Source organism: Phoenix dactylifera, chromosome 16 (assembly GCF_051530095.1).
Source record: "Phoenix dactylifera cultivar Ajwa chromosome 16, Ajwa_hap1_PhDact_Kaust_v1.1, whole genome shotgun sequence".
Taxonomy (NCBI): Eukaryota; Viridiplantae; Streptophyta; class Magnoliopsida; order Arecales; family Arecaceae; genus Phoenix; species Phoenix dactylifera.
The window spans coordinates 11,971,477-11,990,022 of NC_143205.1; the positions used below are offsets into that span (position 1 = coordinate 11,971,477).

At 37.0% G+C, this 18,546-nt stretch overlaps 1 protein-coding gene across 4 annotated transcripts; it reads left to right on the top strand.

The window, feature by feature from the left end:
* The first annotated feature begins 1,975 nt into the window (after positions 1-1,975).
* On the top strand, positions 1,976-12,968 carry LOC103708213 (Tetratricopeptide repeat (TPR)-like superfamily protein). 4 transcript variants are annotated; one of them, XM_039114773.3, is made up of 6 exons: positions 1,976-2,301; positions 2,784-2,858; positions 3,434-3,489; positions 5,501-5,790; positions 8,603-8,749; positions 12,348-12,968. In XM_039114773.3, exons 3-6 carry the CDS (start codon positions 3,438-3,440, stop codon positions 12,627-12,629), a joined length of 771 nt encoding a protein of 256 aa, XP_038970701.1. In that variant the 5' UTR covers positions 1,976-2,301; positions 2,784-2,858; positions 3,434-3,437; the 3' UTR covers positions 12,630-12,968. The 4 variants fall into 4 exon arrangements, with proteins under 4 accessions (XP_038970701.1, XP_088568586.2, XP_038970699.1 ...); XM_088712460.2 differs by lacking the exon at positions 12,348-12,968 and adding an exon at positions 9,056-10,238 and having other exon boundaries at positions 2,007-2,301; positions 3,438-3,489; XM_039114771.3 differs by having other exon boundaries at positions 2,011-2,301; positions 3,438-3,489.
* The last annotated feature ends 5,578 nt before the right edge of the window (positions 12,969-18,546 follow it).

Consider the following 18,546-nt stretch of genomic DNA (forward strand, 5'->3'; position numbering starts at 1 on the left):
AAAATTACTAAGTAAAAGATAAATCGAGTTAATAGCATGTTAATATGATTATTTATTTTTCTTAAAAGTTCATAAGTGCTATAAAAAATTAAATATGATGATAAATAGAATCGAATATTCGGATATAAATTGAATAGTTATCTACCCATATTCATATCCATTTTTCTTTAACGGATATGGATACTAATATGGATATCAACCAGATGCTTAAATTTTTGTCTATATCTAAATAAATTTGGATAAGAAAATATATTTGAACAAATATTACCCGATCTCTTTTCACCACTAACCATTAAAAATATGTCCAACTACATCAAAAAAAATAAGTTCAACAAATACAATTATCATAAAGAAGAATCGAAGGGAGGAAAAAAGCCGTCACTCTTGCCTCTAGGGTTTGTCCATTTAGTCATTTGTCTATCTATAGCCAATGGATAGTCTAGATTGAATAGGATACAGGGCTAAGATTTATACAAAATATAAAGAGTACTAAGAGACATCATATATGTTTAGTTCTGAATTCGGTATCGATTTCAGATTCAATTTTGGATCGGATTTGGGTCGAAAAATCTATTAAAATCGAAACTAAAATTGAAATTGAATAGTTTTTTATTTTTAAAACATCACCAAAACCATCCCTATTTAATTTCAGTCAAAACCATTCTTCAGTTCAGGGACTAGTAAAATATTTGGATATCTGTCCTCGTTGACATCGCCACACATGCTGGCGGTATTGGTAGTTTTGAATTTCATGGTGAAAAGAGGAGAATTGAGAAGAACATAGAAAAAAAAAGTCTTTCTATAGTTGCAGCACATGACAACTAATGATGTATATTTCACCTCTTTCTTCATATTATATCATCATTTTTTTCTCACTTCGAGTGATAGATTGAGAGTCTTCTTGATCGAGATGTAACAAAGAACCGTACGGCATAAATCTTGACTCAGGTAGAGAAGAGTGAAGGTATAGAGCAGGATAAACTTGGCTCAGAATTTTCGGTGCATGGTTTGTGTTGCGGGGTTTCGCCCCGGCAACAACCCCCACCGCCTGGACAGAGAAAGCAACTGCGTCCCTCCCGAGGTATTTTCCACTCTGGAGGGTTCGTGGATCGTAGCCTGCGGGGGTCCGCGTAGGTACTGTCCCTTTTTTGACAGGAGCTACCAGCTCCCCCCTCACGGTTTTGTCCCAAAAGACGTCTCGAAAGGAAAGGTTTTGGCCTCCTCATTATAAGGCACAGACCTTTCTGCTATCCGGCGATGTGGGACTAAATTCGAGAACCCATCCCACAACACAGCCCCCCCAACGGGAAGGTCTGTGCGCGGGCGGGGCCCTCCTTCTAGCGCCATCTATTACGGGGTTTCGCCCCGGTAACAGCCCCCACCGTCTGGACAGAGAAAGCGACTGCGTCCCTCCCGATTGTCCGCTCGGGGAGGTTCGTGAATCGTAGCCTGCAGGGGTCCGCGTAGGTACTGCCCCTTTTTTGAAAGGAGCCACCAGCCCCCCCTCATAGTTTTGCCCCAAAAGGCGCCTCGAGAGAAAAGGTTTTGGCCTTCCACAGACCTTTCCGCTATCCAGCGATGTGAGACTAAATTCGAGAACCCATCCCACAACAGTTTGTATTGCAGAATGTTGTACATAGTCATTACAAAAAAAAATTGGAAAGTTATCCACAAAAAAAAAAAAAAGCTTCATGCACCATACATGTATGGGTGTTGCTATTGATGGATGTCCATTTGATCAGTACATTTCATCACCCCCTCATCGACTCATCGTGCTAAAACAAAAGTAAAAATTGGCGCCGTGAGAACCAATAACTGATTGCCAAGTAGGACGAGAGAACGGAGAGGTGACGGGTCGGGGATCCCGGATCCCCAGCGCTCTCCACAAGTTAACGGCCAGCCTCCTGCGCTGGATCTTAATGTGGTTTTCAACGGCTATAGATGCTCCGCGATCAGCCACCTCCATCGCTGATCCTGATTCCCGTGGCAGCGGTTTCCTCGCTATTTTAATAATTCGTTCGTACTTTCCGCTTATCCATAGCGAGCGAAAGCGGCAATGCATGCCTCTGCTTCCATAGGCTAATCCTTCTTCTCCCATGCGCAACTCTGAGACCTTCGCCCGCGAATCCATCGACGCCCATGGCCTCTCTGTCTCTCCCTTGGAGGCCTCTATCCCAAGCGGTAGCCATCCCTAAGAGCTCCTATCGGATCAGAACGCGAAGCTTTCCGCTTCGCTCTTCTCGTCTGGTTTCTACTCCAAGATCTCCCAGAGAACTCTTCTTCTTGAACTTTGTAAGAAAGGTTGGTCTTCTCTTGCCCTCTGTTTGCTTCCATTTTGGTGTTATGTTTTCAGTTTGGGGGATTTTGTGAGAAATTTTGGATTATCTGGAAACTAATTTTATCTCGTAGTTAATTATTGTAAAATTCCGATACCCAGAAGCAAAGCTCTGAGCTTGCTGAAGACAAACGCTCTGAAATGGTGTTTATCTCAAAAAAATCACGGATCAACAGCATCAGAATCGCATCTTACTTACGCGACCCCATTTTTTCCTCAAAAAGCTTGCTTTTGTAGCATCGCAGGAATTAGCTCTTCAAAAAGAAAGGAAAAAACTTATTGAGTCGTGTCTCAATTAGTTCGTTTCTTTTTAAATGAGTGGGATTTGTTGATAATTGAAGTATTCATCTTTCAAAACTTCTTGATTTCTTAGCAGGTTTTATGTTTTTTTTTTGGGGGGGGGGGGGGGGGTCTCTGTGGAACATTCCTTACTGTTAATTTTGCACAGAGGAGGCTGCCATTGCTAGGAAGCAGGGTACCGAATTTGGAGGAAAAATCAGTTCTTGGTCTGGAGGTCATCCAGGTATGCACGTTTACATGCTTGTGGGTAAAGCTATAAAATGAAACTTCATTGTTTAATTGGGGTCACAAAGGCAACTAAAGATGCATGAAACTTTGGAATCATGATGAGGTTAAATGTGCGAGATTGCGTTTGGTCATGAGGGCGTCAACTTGAAAGGATAGGTTGTCTCTGCGGCATGCCTTGTTGTGGAGGCTCATCACACTTTTCTGTTAGTTGTTTCATCTCGAATTTGAATGTGCCAGTTATTTGTCCTTTGGGTGATTTGGAGAAGATTAGTTTGGTAGCATAGCAATAACTAAAGGTTGGAGTATGTTGGATCTGGTTTTGAAAGTTTCAATGATGATTATGGTTTGTACTCAGGTAGTCAGGTATAGTCAGACCAAAACCCGTCAAATTACATAAGCAATTTGATAGGTCTTTCTATCTTATCATTCTTTTGATTTGGCCATCTCTTTGGAAATATTTCACAACAGAAACTCAAGTGTCATTCTAATCTGTTGACAATTGGCATGCATTTGAGGTTAATATTCTTTCTTTTCTTGTCTTTTTATGTTTTCTTTTTGCTGCGGAGGAAGGCAGATGTTGGATGGGGAAGCAGAAACGAGGAGCTTAATCTCAAAGAGCCAAGAAAGTATGTCTGGCTTCCACATCACAGGATTACATATCACCCCTTTCTGTCCTTTTTTCAAAAAAATATGATACATTGTTAGGTTATAAAGAATAAAACACCGTTTTGATTTCAACACTTTTGGGGATCTTGATTTTTTTTTCCTCTCCTAATAATGAGTGGCAAAGCCAATATGTTGAAAAAATAACCAAGGGCTATTTCTAAGAAAAGAGTAGAAATTTGTAAGATGAAAACGTTTACACTTTGATTCTGAATTTCAGGTTTATATCTAAATTTTTTACAAATTTTAGTGCATAAAATTATCCGCAGGATTAAATCGATGTTTGATAAAATTATCTGGTATTTCTCATAACACTTTTGAAGTCACTGAGCTGAAATCGATCTAAGAATTTAAAGACCAAGAGAGAGAAATGGAGAATAATAGAAGGAAAAAAATCTCAATTGATAGCCCATAATAACGTCAAATTAAAGAAACCTAAACTTATCTTGAACCATTGATTTATCTAGACTAATCCTAACCCTTAAGTTAAACTTATGATTTAAAAGAATAATAATAATAAAAATATGCTCCAATTCCATCATGGCAGTTTAAAACCATGATAACTTGCCATAATAAGGTCAATTAACCCTTTATACATCTAGTATATCAAAAGGATGCATCTAAGGGTGGAGGCTGACATGCAACTTTCTCATAATTGAACTTTTAGATGGCTGTTTCGAAGCTTTTCACTTTTTAATCATGTACGGCTTGATCTATAGTTTAATGAAAATTAATCAAGGGGACCCATCAGATCTCAGTTGATAGGAGAGTGGTAAACTATGCATAATCATGAAAAGGTTGCTGATTGCTATGGTTGTATTTCTAGACCTTCCTCCTTAGATAAATGATGGCTGGATCGTGCGATACATTTTCATTTTTTGTACTTTTAAGTAGTTCAATTTTTAAGTTTGGGGCATAGGATGAATTGTCAACTAGAAGATCATCAACCACAAGGCTCTTGACTGGTAGTCCTTCTATCACAGGAATTCATGCTGTAGGTCTTCAAATTTTGAATCATCACTAGATTGGTTTGCAATCTTTGTGTTCATAAGCTGAAAAAACTTTGATATGTATTGAAAATCCATCCATCTACTTTGTTGAAGCCATTTTCCATGCACTTGAAAGTCTTGTCATGCTGTTAACACCTGATTTTATGATCAGTTTTCCATCAAATGTTGATGAGATTGTTGAACTCGGGATTTTGACTAGGATCGTGCCTCTCTGATACTAATTGTGTGGTATCAATTTGGAAAATGTATCCATAAGAAGGTTAGGATCTGAAGTTTATGTCAGGACTGAAATAAATCAATCATCATTGGAGGAAGAAGGGAAAAGGTGAAGAAAGAAAATAATGACAAAAACTAAATAAATTTTCCTCAACTTGGAGAATTTTCTTTGCATTTTGAAAGGCCATGATAACTTAAATCCTAAGAAAATTTGGATAATTCTGAGTCATTACTTTGCCTAGACTAATCCAAAATCTTAAAGGACACTTAAGAACAAATAAATAAATAACATTTACACCCCTGATCCCATTATAGCACATCTGGGCTAGGATAATTTGTCCAAAATGGTCACATTACTCAGATCTCAAGTTTTGGCCTTTGAAAGCTATGGCTGTTATTAAATTTGAACAAGAAGTATTCACGTTTTAAACCCAAGACTCATCTAACTATAGACTATGTCACTATGAAAAGTATAGGAAGTAGTTTGCAACTTAAATCTATTTTCCTACTGTTGTGGATACTATATCCTTTGATGAAAGCAAGGTTCGCCTATTGAAGGTGCTTATCTTTTTGGTAACATCAACCATGTTCATTAAGCACTCCATCCATGCCTGCTTACCATGCCTTATGAAAACCCTGCTTTAAACCTTCCATTCTTTACAACTTCTCTTGCTTTTGTGTGTCACACTCTTCTTTATTTCTTCTATAAAATCTGAAAAATCTTGATGGTATCCACTTCTTGTTGCAGGGGTTTTCAAGTTCGTACGGTTTAATAAGGATATGAAAACTGATAAACATGTATTCTGGTTGTGCACGCTTTCATGTGGAATAACATCATGGTTGAGTTTTGCTCAAGTCGTGCAATCAAGTGAGGGAGCAAGAATAAACATAGTTTATGAGATCGGGGAGCTCTTTGAGTTGGGAATACAGCTGTTTTATTTGCTCATATTATTGGGTCTGCTAGGAGTTGGGACCTTTTTTGTCATTCGTCAAGTTCTTGTTCGTCGAGAGCTTGACCTTTCTGCTAAAGAATTGCAGGTAAACAACTGGCTATTTCTTTTGCTTTCTTTCTGGAATATGTTACAGTTACACAGAATGCACACTAGTGGTATATATAGAATGTTACAAAAGGGGGAAGAAAAGAAGAACATTTTATTGCAGATTTAAGTACAGCAGCAAATTGCATTGTAAATTCCACCAAAAAATCATTAACAAATTGTTAATATTTTTCTTCTTTGTTTCTTTCTTTATTGAAAATTAGTTATTTGGTTTTAATTCTTTTCTGTGTGGAGATTTTTTTAGTTAGTTGTAAAGGAAAGCATGGTTTGGTTATTGGTCATTAGGAGAAACATTTCAGAGGTTTTGAAGTTACATCTGGGAGAGAAAGACAGGAAAACTTTCTAATTCATTGGATCATATCTTATTAGTTATTAACCATCATGAGTTGTTACATGAATGATGTGTACTACAAAGTACCGAACAAGGTTCATAAAGTTTTGCTGTTCCGGGACACTTAAACAATCCAAGTATTCTCCTGTGTTTCTTTTTGTGCTTAAATTTTTATCTTCTTGACAATATACTGAAGTTTATGCCTCCTACTATTAGGCAAAGGAAAGTAGCAAAGCTTTCTGAACAAAATTTTCTAAATAACCTGAGTGTCTACATCGTACAAAAAGGAAAAGGAAAGAATGTCTGCAGTATTTTGGCTTAAAAGAACTGTTTCTGGGTCAATTAACCTTTTCGGGCTTATTTTTAGGTTGCCAAACTCTGTTGTAAGTTGCTTGTAATTACTTCTTTTTCTAATGGACTTCACATTTTCGTCAAATCCATTTTTTGAATTTCAATATTGTCCTTGTTCTTCTTTGCTGAATAAAATGCTTGATATAAAAGCATCATGTCATTCCCCTTGTCTCTAAACCAAGAATTATCTGTCTCCTTCTCTGTCCTGCTTCCTGCATCCCCTCTTTTTTCTCTGCCCCATATCTTGCTCTCCTCCCTTTTTCTGAACAAAATTTTCTAAATAACCTGAGTGTCTACATCGTACAAAAAGGAAAAGGAAAGAACGTCTGCAGTATTTTGGCTTAAAAGAACTGTTTCTGGGTCAATTAACCTTTTCAGGCTTATTTTTAGGTTGCCAAACTCTGTTGTAAGTTGCTTCTAATTACTTCTTTTTCTAATGGACTTCACATTTTTGTCAAATCCATTTTTTGAATTTCAATATTGTCCCTGCTCTTCTTTGCTGAATAAAATGCTTGATATAAAAGCATCATGTCATTCCCCTTGTCTCTAAACCAAGAATTATCTGTCTCCTTCTCTGTCCTGCTTCCTGCATCCCCTCTCCTTTCTCTGCCCCATATCTTGCTCTCCTCCCTCTTTCCTTACCATATTTTCTCTGCATCTCCCCACTGGTCCCCCCCTCCCTCCATCTCTCTCTCTCTCTCTCTTCCCCATGAGATCCTTGATCTGCATAACTTTGCTCTCTGTGTCTTACAAGCCTCCATCCATTGCTGCCCATGCATCCTTATAAGCTGTATTAATGACATAAGTGATGTGAATCAAGGTTTTACATCTTGGTACTGGGTATCACACGACATCTTACCTGTACAATACTGCACAGTACAGTACAACACCATGCTAACACATGGTAAAGGTGCTAAGTTGGCATAGCACCCATACCATGAATAGTACAACATCTTATCGATACCCTGTACCATATGAGTTTCCTACTAGTATGGTACGATATGATGCACCTGGTACAGACCGGTATGGTGTTCAGTATGTAAAACCTTGATGTAAATAGCTTGCAATATAATTTATTCTTCTTAATATTGCTTCCTTATAACTCTAAATATGCCTAGAGCCTTCGATGAAAGTCAACCTTATCAATCATAGACCCTAGGTTCTTAGCTAATTATATATGAAGTTCATTATTTCAATCATGTGAGGAACATGGTGTCGTATACAGTTACTTATAATTTACACAAAATCAATATCATATATGCATCATTTTCATAGCTATATCTAGCTTGTGATTGCATATACATAGCTTATAGTTATAGTTCATTGTTTGCATTGGAATTCCAAATATATTATAGTCTTCAAGAAAATAAATGACTATTATCAGCTGTGGAACATAACTATGCATGCATGCATATGTACACACACGCATGCATCCATACATAATGCAGGACTAAGGGAGAGAGACAAAGAAGAGTTTGGGAGTGGGGAGAGGTTCTGAGATTGTGTGCGCTATGGGTTCTGAAAAGAGAAGTAAGGATCTAGGTACCATTTTATACATATACATCATACAGGACTAAGGGAGAGAGGCAAAGAAGAATCAGGGAGTGGGGGGAGGTTCTGAGGTTGTGTGTGGTATGCATTCTGAAAAGAAAAATAAGGATCTAGGTGCCATTTTTTGGCAGGGAGGATGCAGCCAACGCGGCATGGTGTCAAGCACTCTATTCAAGGAAGAAGGGGTATCTTAACAGTCACCACTAGAAACAAAAGAATGGTTTAGATTCTAGACCTCGAAGGAATATATTGGGATCAACTTATAAGTTGTGACACAAATATATTATGTTTAGTGAACCTGAGATGAAAATAACTTTAAACTGGGACTTATACATGATTTGTAAGATCATTGGATTAAAACATAGTTCTAGAGACCTCTAGGTAATCTTCCTACCCTATGGAAATGAAAAATATGTATCTTTGATGAAGTCACGATCTTGTTGTTCTTTCCAACATATAGTGTAACATTCTGCATTTGCAAATATTGTCTTGTCTTAATTAAATATAACTAATAATTTTGAATGCTGATTCTTTTGTATTGCCCAATTTTGTTCTTCAGGAGCAAGTTCGAAGTGGTGATGCAACTGCAACTGAGTATTTTGAGCTTGGTGCAGTTATGCTCAGAAGAAAATTCTACCCAGCAGCTGCCAAATATTTGCAGCAAGCAATTGAGAAATGGGACAGAGATGATCAGGATCTTGCACAGGTTAGTTGTACTCTTCTTGCCAACAAGTTGTGATTATCCATTTCCTTTTAAATTTGGAGATAAGGAGGTGCCTCATATCATCAATAGTTTACTAGAGAAATTATGCATGCATGTTATTTTGTTCTTCTAACATTATACTTCTGTGGTTTTTTTCACATAAATTTCTAAATTAAAATGCTGATCAACAATAAGTCGCTTATAATCATGTCACACTGATGCAGCCTTGCATAAAATTGGGCTGCAGGAATTATTTTAATTGCAGAAATAATTTTCAGTTCTGATTTGACTTTATTTTTCTTCTTGAAGTTAGCAACTAATTTGGATGTTGACAAGTGGAGAAAAGAGTGCAAGAGAGAGAAATATAGAGATCAGAGACACCAGAAGATAGAACTGCTTGCTCATTCGAGAGGAAAAAATAAATCTACTCAATGTTCATTACCAAAACTTAATTTACACCATCCCCTCAATTCCTTCTATACCTAAATAAGGCTCCTTAATTGAATAGGACACCCCTAGACTTCCCAAAAGTAAAAGAATTCACTTCTCTCTGAATCGCCAAATAGAAATCCATCAAAATCCATCAGGAAAACAATCATAATGACCTACTAACCCATCCTAGACCAAAAAAAAGACTCATGGATACCAATTCTCCTAGAAATAGGATGCAAAAATCCACTTTAAAAAAAGCCCCGCAATAAGTAAAAAGTCAGAAGAAGATAGAGAATATTTCATCTCCCCAGAAGAGATTTACATATAAAACTCCTAAGACTCGATAAAACAGCAAATTGAATAAACAAAAAAATAATAATTTAAACTTAATTAAACCTAAACAATAACAAATGTTTCTACTGCATGGATCTTATTCATGAGATTTTCTGGATGATGTGTATGTACAGAATTCATTACATTTTCTGGATAATGTGGACATACATAATCCATAATTTGATGATGAATTCTTGGAATTGCTTTTCTTGAGGTCAATCATTAGATGGTCGCTATTGTGCACCTTGACCAATAGTCTCATGTAGGGGCAAGAAACAAGCATGCTGTTTGCAGGTTGGCTTGTGAATGGTTTCAAATCCCGGTGTGAAAATCTAATTTCTGGTGGAACTCTAGTATTTTGAGTTAGCCTCTTTAACTTGGTTTGATGATTGCCTCTTGAGCCTTGATTAACTTCAATAACAGTCCTCTCCATGAAGTCATCCATCTTTTCCTGTAGCCAATCAAACTTAGATTCATGATCTTGTAAATTTTTCTTGAGTCCCTTACAGTGTTCCAATATTGTTTAAGATAAATTTCAACTTCTCCATAGCATAAAGCTGGGACAACCTAGCTTTGGTACCAAATTTAATGCAGTCTTGTGCAAAACGCAAATTAATTTAACTTGCATAATTGTTTTCAAATCTGATATTTTACTATTTTGGAACAGAAAAATCAGTGAAAAGTGAGTAATTTGAGGGGTGAAAGATGGAGAAAAGAGAGTGCTAGATATAAAAGAGAGAAGATTGAAAAACCACAGTGTGCAACAGAGAAAAACTTGACTAAATATTCATTAGCAAAACTGATTCTACAACATCACCTCTCATCCTTTATGATTAAGTTAGACTCCTTAATTGACTAGGATACCTCTAAACTTCTCCATAAAAAACAAGGGGGAAAAAAGACGACCTTAAAATAACAAAATTCTTATGTTTATGAAAAAGCTAAGTGTTTTAAAGAAATTTGGCCACCTAACTAGGAGGATCAAGCACCCAACCGCCCTGCTTGGACCTAGGCAGCTCATTCCTCATGCATACAAGTGAGGTGGGGGCTTTGGGTGTTCCAGGTCCAGAACACAACCCACTAAATTATAACTTTGGACTATTCCACTGATTGTCATTTGCACTAACTCTAAACGGCAACCACCAATCTATTGAGCACTGCATTCCCCTTCTTTTATCCCTTCTCCTTTCTCCCAATCTCTTTTTGTTTTTGGGTGCTGCCTTGCTGGTGATGGCAGGGCTCCCACCTGCAGCGCTGGTGTTTACTGTTGGTGGAGTTGCCACCGCTGGTGCCAGCAGACAGCAGCTACTGTTACTGTTGAGCAGGTGCAAGGCCTATGGCTTCTGCTGGTGCTGCTGCTGGTGCCTGTTACTGTTGTCCTGAGGGCAAGGAGCCCTTTGGCCGCTCATCTTGTGCCTCCAGTCTTTTAAAGCAATGATGAAAGCCAATATAGAAATCCATCAAAAGTAGGGTAAAGCCTTGCCTTCCCAACCTGGACTTTAAAAACTAAAAAGGACTTGTAGTCACCAATGCTACTCATAATAGGACTCAAAACCCACTGCAAAAGTAACATCCCAAAAGGTTTAAGTATATATATCCTGAATAAGACAGCAAATGAACTAAAAAAAAAAAGTGGCCCAATGCACGAGGCTCTAACATTACCCCTTCCTTTGTTTCTATGTTTCGAACCCATGGCGCTAAGTCACAATAGAGCAAACTTACCATTGCGCCAAGGCTCACCTCAAGACAGCAAATTAATTAAAATTAAAATTAAATATTGAAATATATTAGCTAAACATAATTAAAACCAAAACCATATATGATATATATATATATATATATAGCAGGTTACAAACTGATGAACCAAAACTCGATTTAATGGGTGAGAGAAAAATCCGTAAGTTTGATATCTAGTGGGGAACATATTTATTGTTCTTAGAGCAGATTGATGCCCAGTCGAAATGGATAATTATTTTTTTTTGCAGGTCTTTTCTTGTCAGTAATTGCATGTTTCACATGGAGCATTGTTCTTTGGGACATGCTTGGTGGTATAAAAGCATTTCTTTGATCCTTTTTTCATTCATTTGTTCACTTTCTTGCTTTCCATTCTTTTAATTGCTTTTACAAATGTAGCTTCTTTCAATAAAACAATTGTGCCGCAACATATAGTCCTTCAATACCACTACAACTTTGCATGCTTCTCTCTGTATGATATCTTTCATTGCATGGGTATACATATACATCTGCGTAGTTTGACATCCTTGGCCAGTTAGTGTTTAACTAGTCACTTGTCTGTACATTTTTCATATAATGGTTTTCCCTTCCCCTAAAAGCAGCATAAATGTAACTAGTCGCACTCATTTTCCCTAAGGTTTGTGCATGCACATACGCACTCATGAATTTTTTTTTTTTTTGGTACTATGATTTTCCCTCCATACATGTCTGAACATTGTTTCTATAATGATTTCCCCTTCCCCTAAAATGCTTGTGTCTTTATATTTTTTGTAGGGGTTTTTTAATACATACCCCTGCAAATACACCCTACATATTTCAGTATAATGATTGTTCCTTTTCCTAAAATGCTAGATTTAATGCAATTTAGCATAAACATCACTAGTTTTATTCATTTTTACTTAGCCTTGTGTTCAATATTATAGTTTTCTGTTTCTCCTTGGGTGGATTAGTCTGTTCCTTTCCATAAAAAAGGTTCTACTTTACATATCGTTTGGTACAAATCAATCAGGATGTATTTTCTTCAACTGCAATTTGCCTTTTTAATCTCTCCACCTGCAGTTCTAGCCATTTTAGATGAACTTATCCCTCAAGACTTGACCAGGTATATAATGCTCTTGGAGTTAGCTATGTCCGAGAAAACAAACTTGACAAGGGAATTGCACAATTTGAGAAAGCAGTGAAGCTTCAGCCAGGCTATGTGACTGCTTGGAATAACTTGGGTGATGCATATGAGAAGAAAAAAGACTTAAGATCTGCTTTAAAAGCATTCGAGGAGGTGCTTCTTTTTGATCCAAATAATAAGATAGCGCGGCCACGGCGAGATGCTTTGAGAGATCGTGTCAAATTGTACAAAGGAGTCCCTCTTAAATCAGAGGACCGCTGAGTCTTTTTGCATCCGACGTAGCCTCGGCCAAATTTTAGCATCATTTCCTTATGGAGGTTGGAAGGAATGATTTGGAAAAGCTGGCAGTGATGCAGGATTCAGCTCCTTGGTAGGATTCAGTGGTGAAAATGGGTTGAGAAAGCCTTGTATTTGAATCAGACTTTTGTATGTGGTTAGGTAGTTTGATTTTTGGCTCATAGTCTATGCCTCATGACTTTCATCCCTCAAACTGTTAGATCTTTTCAAGCCTAGAGAAATCTAGGAAAATGTTTTGTTGTTGAGTAAATATATCTGTTGAAATAATCAATCAACTACTTGAGTGATTCTTTAGGTTTTCAATGGATGCCCCTCATCTGAAATTAATTTTGGCTAGAAACTTTTGTGAGGAGGGTCAAATATCGGGATTGGTTGCATGACATTTTCAGTTTTTCCCCTTAAAAAAAAAGGCATTTATCAAAGTTTGATAGTGTAGATTCAATCATAAGCTGAATCCATGTGGACTTGACAAGGCTTGCTAGCTACCTCAAGGGATGCCATGCTCATGTGGATTAATTACCAAATAGTTGTAATGGATGGATTCATAGCAGTAAATCATTGACCATAGCTGACGAATTCGGCTACCAAGTACATGTATAATATGGAGATCAAGGGGTCTCTTTCCTTGTAAGTACTTGTAAAGAGTCTTGATAATATATTGATGGCCCTACAATGAACATCCATTAAAATAGTGAAATTGTCATGGTACATTGTAATTTTGAATGGGTCATATGGGTAGGATCCTAGCTGGAATATATGCCAACTATCTCCACAATTTGAAATCCTTGATCGGTGTAATCTGAACCGAGTAGGGCTAGAAATGGGCTTGGGCTGAGTCGAAGCCCATTGGGTCGGGCTTGGGGCTAGGTCTGAAAAAGTTCAAATAGGGTTTGAGTTTAAATATAGAGCCTATTTATTTCTTAGGCCAGGCTCAAGCATGTCACTAGCCCGGTCTGGGCCCGACCCGAGCCCAAGTCTAAACAAGGCCAAAACAAAGTCCAAATTTAGGTCTGAATCAATTTATTTTTATATGTTATTATTTAGAAAGAATAATAAGGAAGGACCAATTAAAATGAGTTTAGCTAAAAATAATGTATCATGTATCATTTTGTATTATAGGAGAGAGCCTAATTTTTAACCGGGTTATTTTCTTGTGAAGGAATATTATGAGATATTAAACTTCAATCGAGTCCGGACCAGACCTATTTTTGGCCTAAATGGGTAATTCGAGCTGATCTAATCGGGTTGGGCTCGGGCCTGGATCTAAAAAATTTTGGGCCTAAGCCGCCTAGAAGCCCAAAAAAAAAATATTAGGGCGGGTTCGGGTAAGTGTATAGCCTGGCTCGGCCTGGCCTACTTCCAACTTTAGCTCTGAGAGAAAGGAGGAATTTTTTGGATCTCTTTAACTTGAAGCTCTTGAATAAAATAATAAATAATAAGAATTTTAAAAATAGAATTCCAAACTTTTACTTTCTTAAGCTTTTTATGATATGACAAATTATGGTACATATCATGGGTGGAAGGTAGCGTCTACATTCTTGGCTTTCATTTCCTTTGTTGGACTTTAGTGAGCAGAAACTTGAATCTATGCTCTCCGATTTTATTCTTGTTGTCGTTCTCCAAAACAATGGCATATGTCCCCTATTTGTACTGTGAGATCCTTCTTATTTAAGCTGAATTCTTCTTCTAGCTAAAAGATAGAAAGTGTAAGTTCTTCATCATTCCATAGAGGTCCACTCTTTTTATTTAAATTAAATTTCTGTTTTAGTGAAAATTGATGGAATTTCTCCTTTTTTATATATAAACTAGTAAAGTTTAGTCTAAAGTGAGTTAGATGTCTTTTTCTAATTGAAAGAGAATGCAAACTATCAAAAGTAATAAAATATTTTAAAAATTCTCATTTCTAGATTATATTCAAGTCTTGGATACAGTGGATCTCACTTATATTCAAGTCCCAAACTTATTTTAGATGGATCTCCATTAGAATTTTTCTATTTAGAAAATTTAACTCCTGCTAAATTAAAACTGAAGTTAGGGAATGACTACTTCCCCTTCCTATGAGTGAGCTGCTTAGTTTTTTAATTTGAATTCATTTTTTGTTGTGATGTATCTACCTCTTTCAATATTAAAAAAATAAATTTTTCATCATCTCCAAATGGTAAAGAAAGCTTTACTATAAGAGTTGTCAGTGCTTGGGTCGAAGGTATTGCTAGCGAAAATACAAGCTTGTTGAATTGAGTGGTCTCCTCTAACTTTGTGGAGCATCCCTTCACATCATCGCCCATCAAGATCCTTTTTTCCTTCAATAAACTTCAAGCATCGATCATGATTCTCTCAACTACTTGTATTGTTCGTAAGTCTCGACTATAAAATAAGGTCCCTGCAAATTAGAGGACATAACTCTAGTACCAATTTAATCTGATCGAGGAGAAAAAATGAATTTCTTTGGCCTGCTCAAATCATTAATCGAAAAGAGATGCATTTTTAAAGACTAATTATCATTATATATTGCAATAAACATAACCTGAATTTGTTTGCTAGAATTTTATTATTTTTATGTTATAGTTATAAATTTCTAATATATAAATGTAAAGACCTAAGGCTCCCAAGTACTCCAATCTATAATAAAAAACTACAGTTCTCTGTTCTCTTTCCCATATGTGCCCTCGTCCACCATCCATTGTAAAATGAAAAATCTTTATTTCTTTTCAGTTAGAATTTTTGTAAATTCAAAACTCTTAATTAAAATTAACACTTTGTAATTAAAGAGATTAATGGATATGTCATATTATATACATATAACATTATAAATAGAAAATATTCTTTCATTTTACATTTAAGAAAAAGCATCATATTGGTCCCCATGCAGGTGTTGGACTAGTGTCTATAATGTAATGGAGGTATTCTGAAGCTATTATCAAAAATCACAGATCTAAAAGACAATGCTACATCTATTCACAACTTATGCTGTACCTTTGTACGATCCAACGGCTGTTGATTTACCGTTGTCAATTGATCTGATATTAAGTAAATGGTTGCCAAGTGAAGCAAAAACTAGAAATATTTTGGCAGCCCAAAAATTTCAAACACAATTGAAATCCTTTCACATGCTTGCATGGTGATATTAGAGTCAGCTAAATATCAGCATATAGAGAATAAAGGTCTGAGTAGAACATTTTTTTTTTTTTGAGAGAGAGAGAGAGAGAGAGAGAGAAAGAAACCAGGGAGGATGGTGACACATAATCTTCACCTTTTCATAAATAGATGAATTGGTGAAATGTTCAGCAAAATCTAGAGCAGAAAAGAAGGGGAGGGGGAGAGCAAAGGAAAGAAGAAGAAAAGAGAAAGGAAGAGAAGAGAAGGCAAAGTAGACAATAGTCCATGGCCCACTAGCCTAAACCAACCCACCAACCCAGTACTCAGCCATACTAGCCCAGAGTGAAACTCCAAATGAACACAAACTAGGAGTGGCAGTTTTCCAACCAGCTTGAAACCATCCAAAATAGTTGGATTTGGGTGGATACTTTTTGTAATTGGATAGGTATTGAATAGCTAATATCAATTCAATTATAACTAGATTGGTAATGCGTTTGGCCCTTTGCCCCAATTGGTCACTATGGGTTGAATGAATTGACTTTTAAAAAATTCATTCCCAAGCCTTTATGGTTGTTGCAATTGTGCAATGGACCATTGCCTAGTGAAGAATTAGTTCAAAAGACTAGAAAGGCACCATAATTAATGGTTAAGAAAACAGATAATATTGAAAAGAAAAGTGGAGAGAATAGTATATTTAAGATTTATCAAGAAAATTTTCTTCCTACTTTCTCTAATTATTTGGTTGCCAACATGAATTCTTTGCCCTTTGCTACATTTTATTTTTAACTAAATTATATATTCGGCAAACAAAAAGCTAAGTAGTTTGATGAATAAGTATGGTTTTATGTTAAAAAGAAGATATATTATAACTTTATACTTAACGGCCTACTTATAAATGAGTTGAGAATGAGTTAGAAATTCTCCGAGACAACCTATTTACATCGTATCTTAACTCGTGGTGGCATTTGACGTGCAAATTCAACCATATGGCTAGACCAAGATAAGCTTCGAGCCAAACACCCTATATTAGTGATAAATCAAAGGTCGAAGTATTAGTACCATCTAGAAAAACTGACCGAGTAAGTTTGAAGATGGCTGAGCACAAGATTCATCATTCCATGGCCTGCTTTAGGAGCGTGTTGACTAGAGCAAGTTTAAATATTAAACGCAAGTTGAATGAAGACCAACTATGGCATACTTAAGGTTGTTTGGGTATAATAATTAGGAGAACTCCATCGGTCTCATAAAGGGTGTGGGAAATATGGGAGGACACTAGAGATAAGTGGTTATTGTACTATTTACCATGGCTATGTATAAATAATATGATGTACTCCGAAAAAAAAAAACTCTTGTGCCAATCAACAACTCATTGTTATCTTTATCTTTACCTTAAATTTGCATTTATTTTTAATTCTTATGCTTTAGTTATCCAATTACTTTCTAGTTTATTCATAGCTATAATATAAAATCATAGCCCAGCTACATCCTATCGCCTCCTTTTTCGAGGAGGCAGTATCATGGTAGCTAAATCCCTTGAAGGTCAAGACGCCAAAATCCATGCTACTGACCCTTCATCCTATCGTCTTTCTGGCTATCGATATGCATGGCATGCCCATGCAAACAAACCTGTCAGGGGACGCTCATGCCATCCATATCCATCCAGCGGAGAATCTTCAAGCCAGCATAACCTGCACTCTGATTTAACCCGAAACCAGCCCTACTGTGACGACTCAATCCCATCTATACAATCTCTACCAGGAAAATTCTATCCTTTTTTTTTGGGTACGCAACTTGCATGTGTTGGTATAGCATCACTTCCATTTTAAAATCATGTTTTGCAGATTTTTATTTCTGATCAAAAGAACTTTTTGTAGCTTTTTCAAATAAAAAAACTGAAAAACAAAATGATCCCAGATCAAAGATAATATACGTTGATCTCAGTCATGGACACGAGTAAAGCCCATGAAGTTCAGCTCACTTATCAATGAAAACTTCCCTCACCAGATGCCTCATTTCCTTGGACTGCTTCAAAATTTGTTCAAGAGCATTCGCTGCACAGTGATACTTTGGCCTTGGGCAGTATGCCCAGTTCATGAGATAGATGCATGAGAGAGAGTGTGTGTGAGAGAGAGAGAAAGAGAGAGAAGGAAGGGGAGGGCAAAAGGTTAATGCAGTCAGCAAAAGGGCAGGAAGATTGCTGCCCAATATACCAACAAGACTGCAAAGTGCCTTCCTTGAACACAACATCTCTTCTAAGGTGGGTCGCCCCTATTATGTCATGCCTATCTCATCCCCTTCTGATTACCCCCACCCCACCACCTTTTCTTCCAAGCAGAGCTGCAGTTGTGCTTTTGTTTCTTGCACCCCCAGCGAATCCACATACATATCTTTTACTGTCATTGGAGAGAGGGAGAGAGAGAGGGAGAGAAGAAGAAAAAAAAAAAAAAGGGACATACATGTCTTGTACTTGTCCCTTTTTGAACACCTACAACTCTTTGTATGGACAATTGGTGGGTCCAAAACTTTGAAGACTATTAGGCTGCCATTAGAGTACCCCAAGCTTTCCATCCCCCATTAATCAAGGGCTGGCTGGCTTGTGGAAGGACCACATACATACTTTGTGTATGGTTGCTACTTTCTTTCGTAAAAGAGAGATACCATCCTCCTTTCACAGAACTCTCAAGCTCTTTCCAGGCATTTGGGCTGGAAACCTCCAAGCTAATTATTTGTGCTGATGAGCATGGAATAGCACATAGGTTCTAATCATTAGTGTCACGCACCCGAG

What these genes read in the sequence shown, in the direction of transcription:
- LOC103708213 (XM_039114771.3), top strand. Translation starts at nt 2,140, where the DNA reads ATGGCCTCTCTGTCTCTCCCTTGGAGGCCTCTATCCCAAGCGGTAGCC. An exon ending in TTTCTGCTAAAGAATTGCAG is followed by an intron (nt 5,791 to 8,602) that starts GTAAACAACTGG and finishes TTTGTTCTTCAG; the next exon opens with GAGCAAGTTCGAAGTGGTGA. An exon ending in ATGATCAGGATCTTGCACAG is followed by an intron (nt 8,750 to 12,347) that starts GTTAGTTGTACT and finishes AGACTTGACCAG; the next exon opens with GTATATAATGCTCTTGGAGT.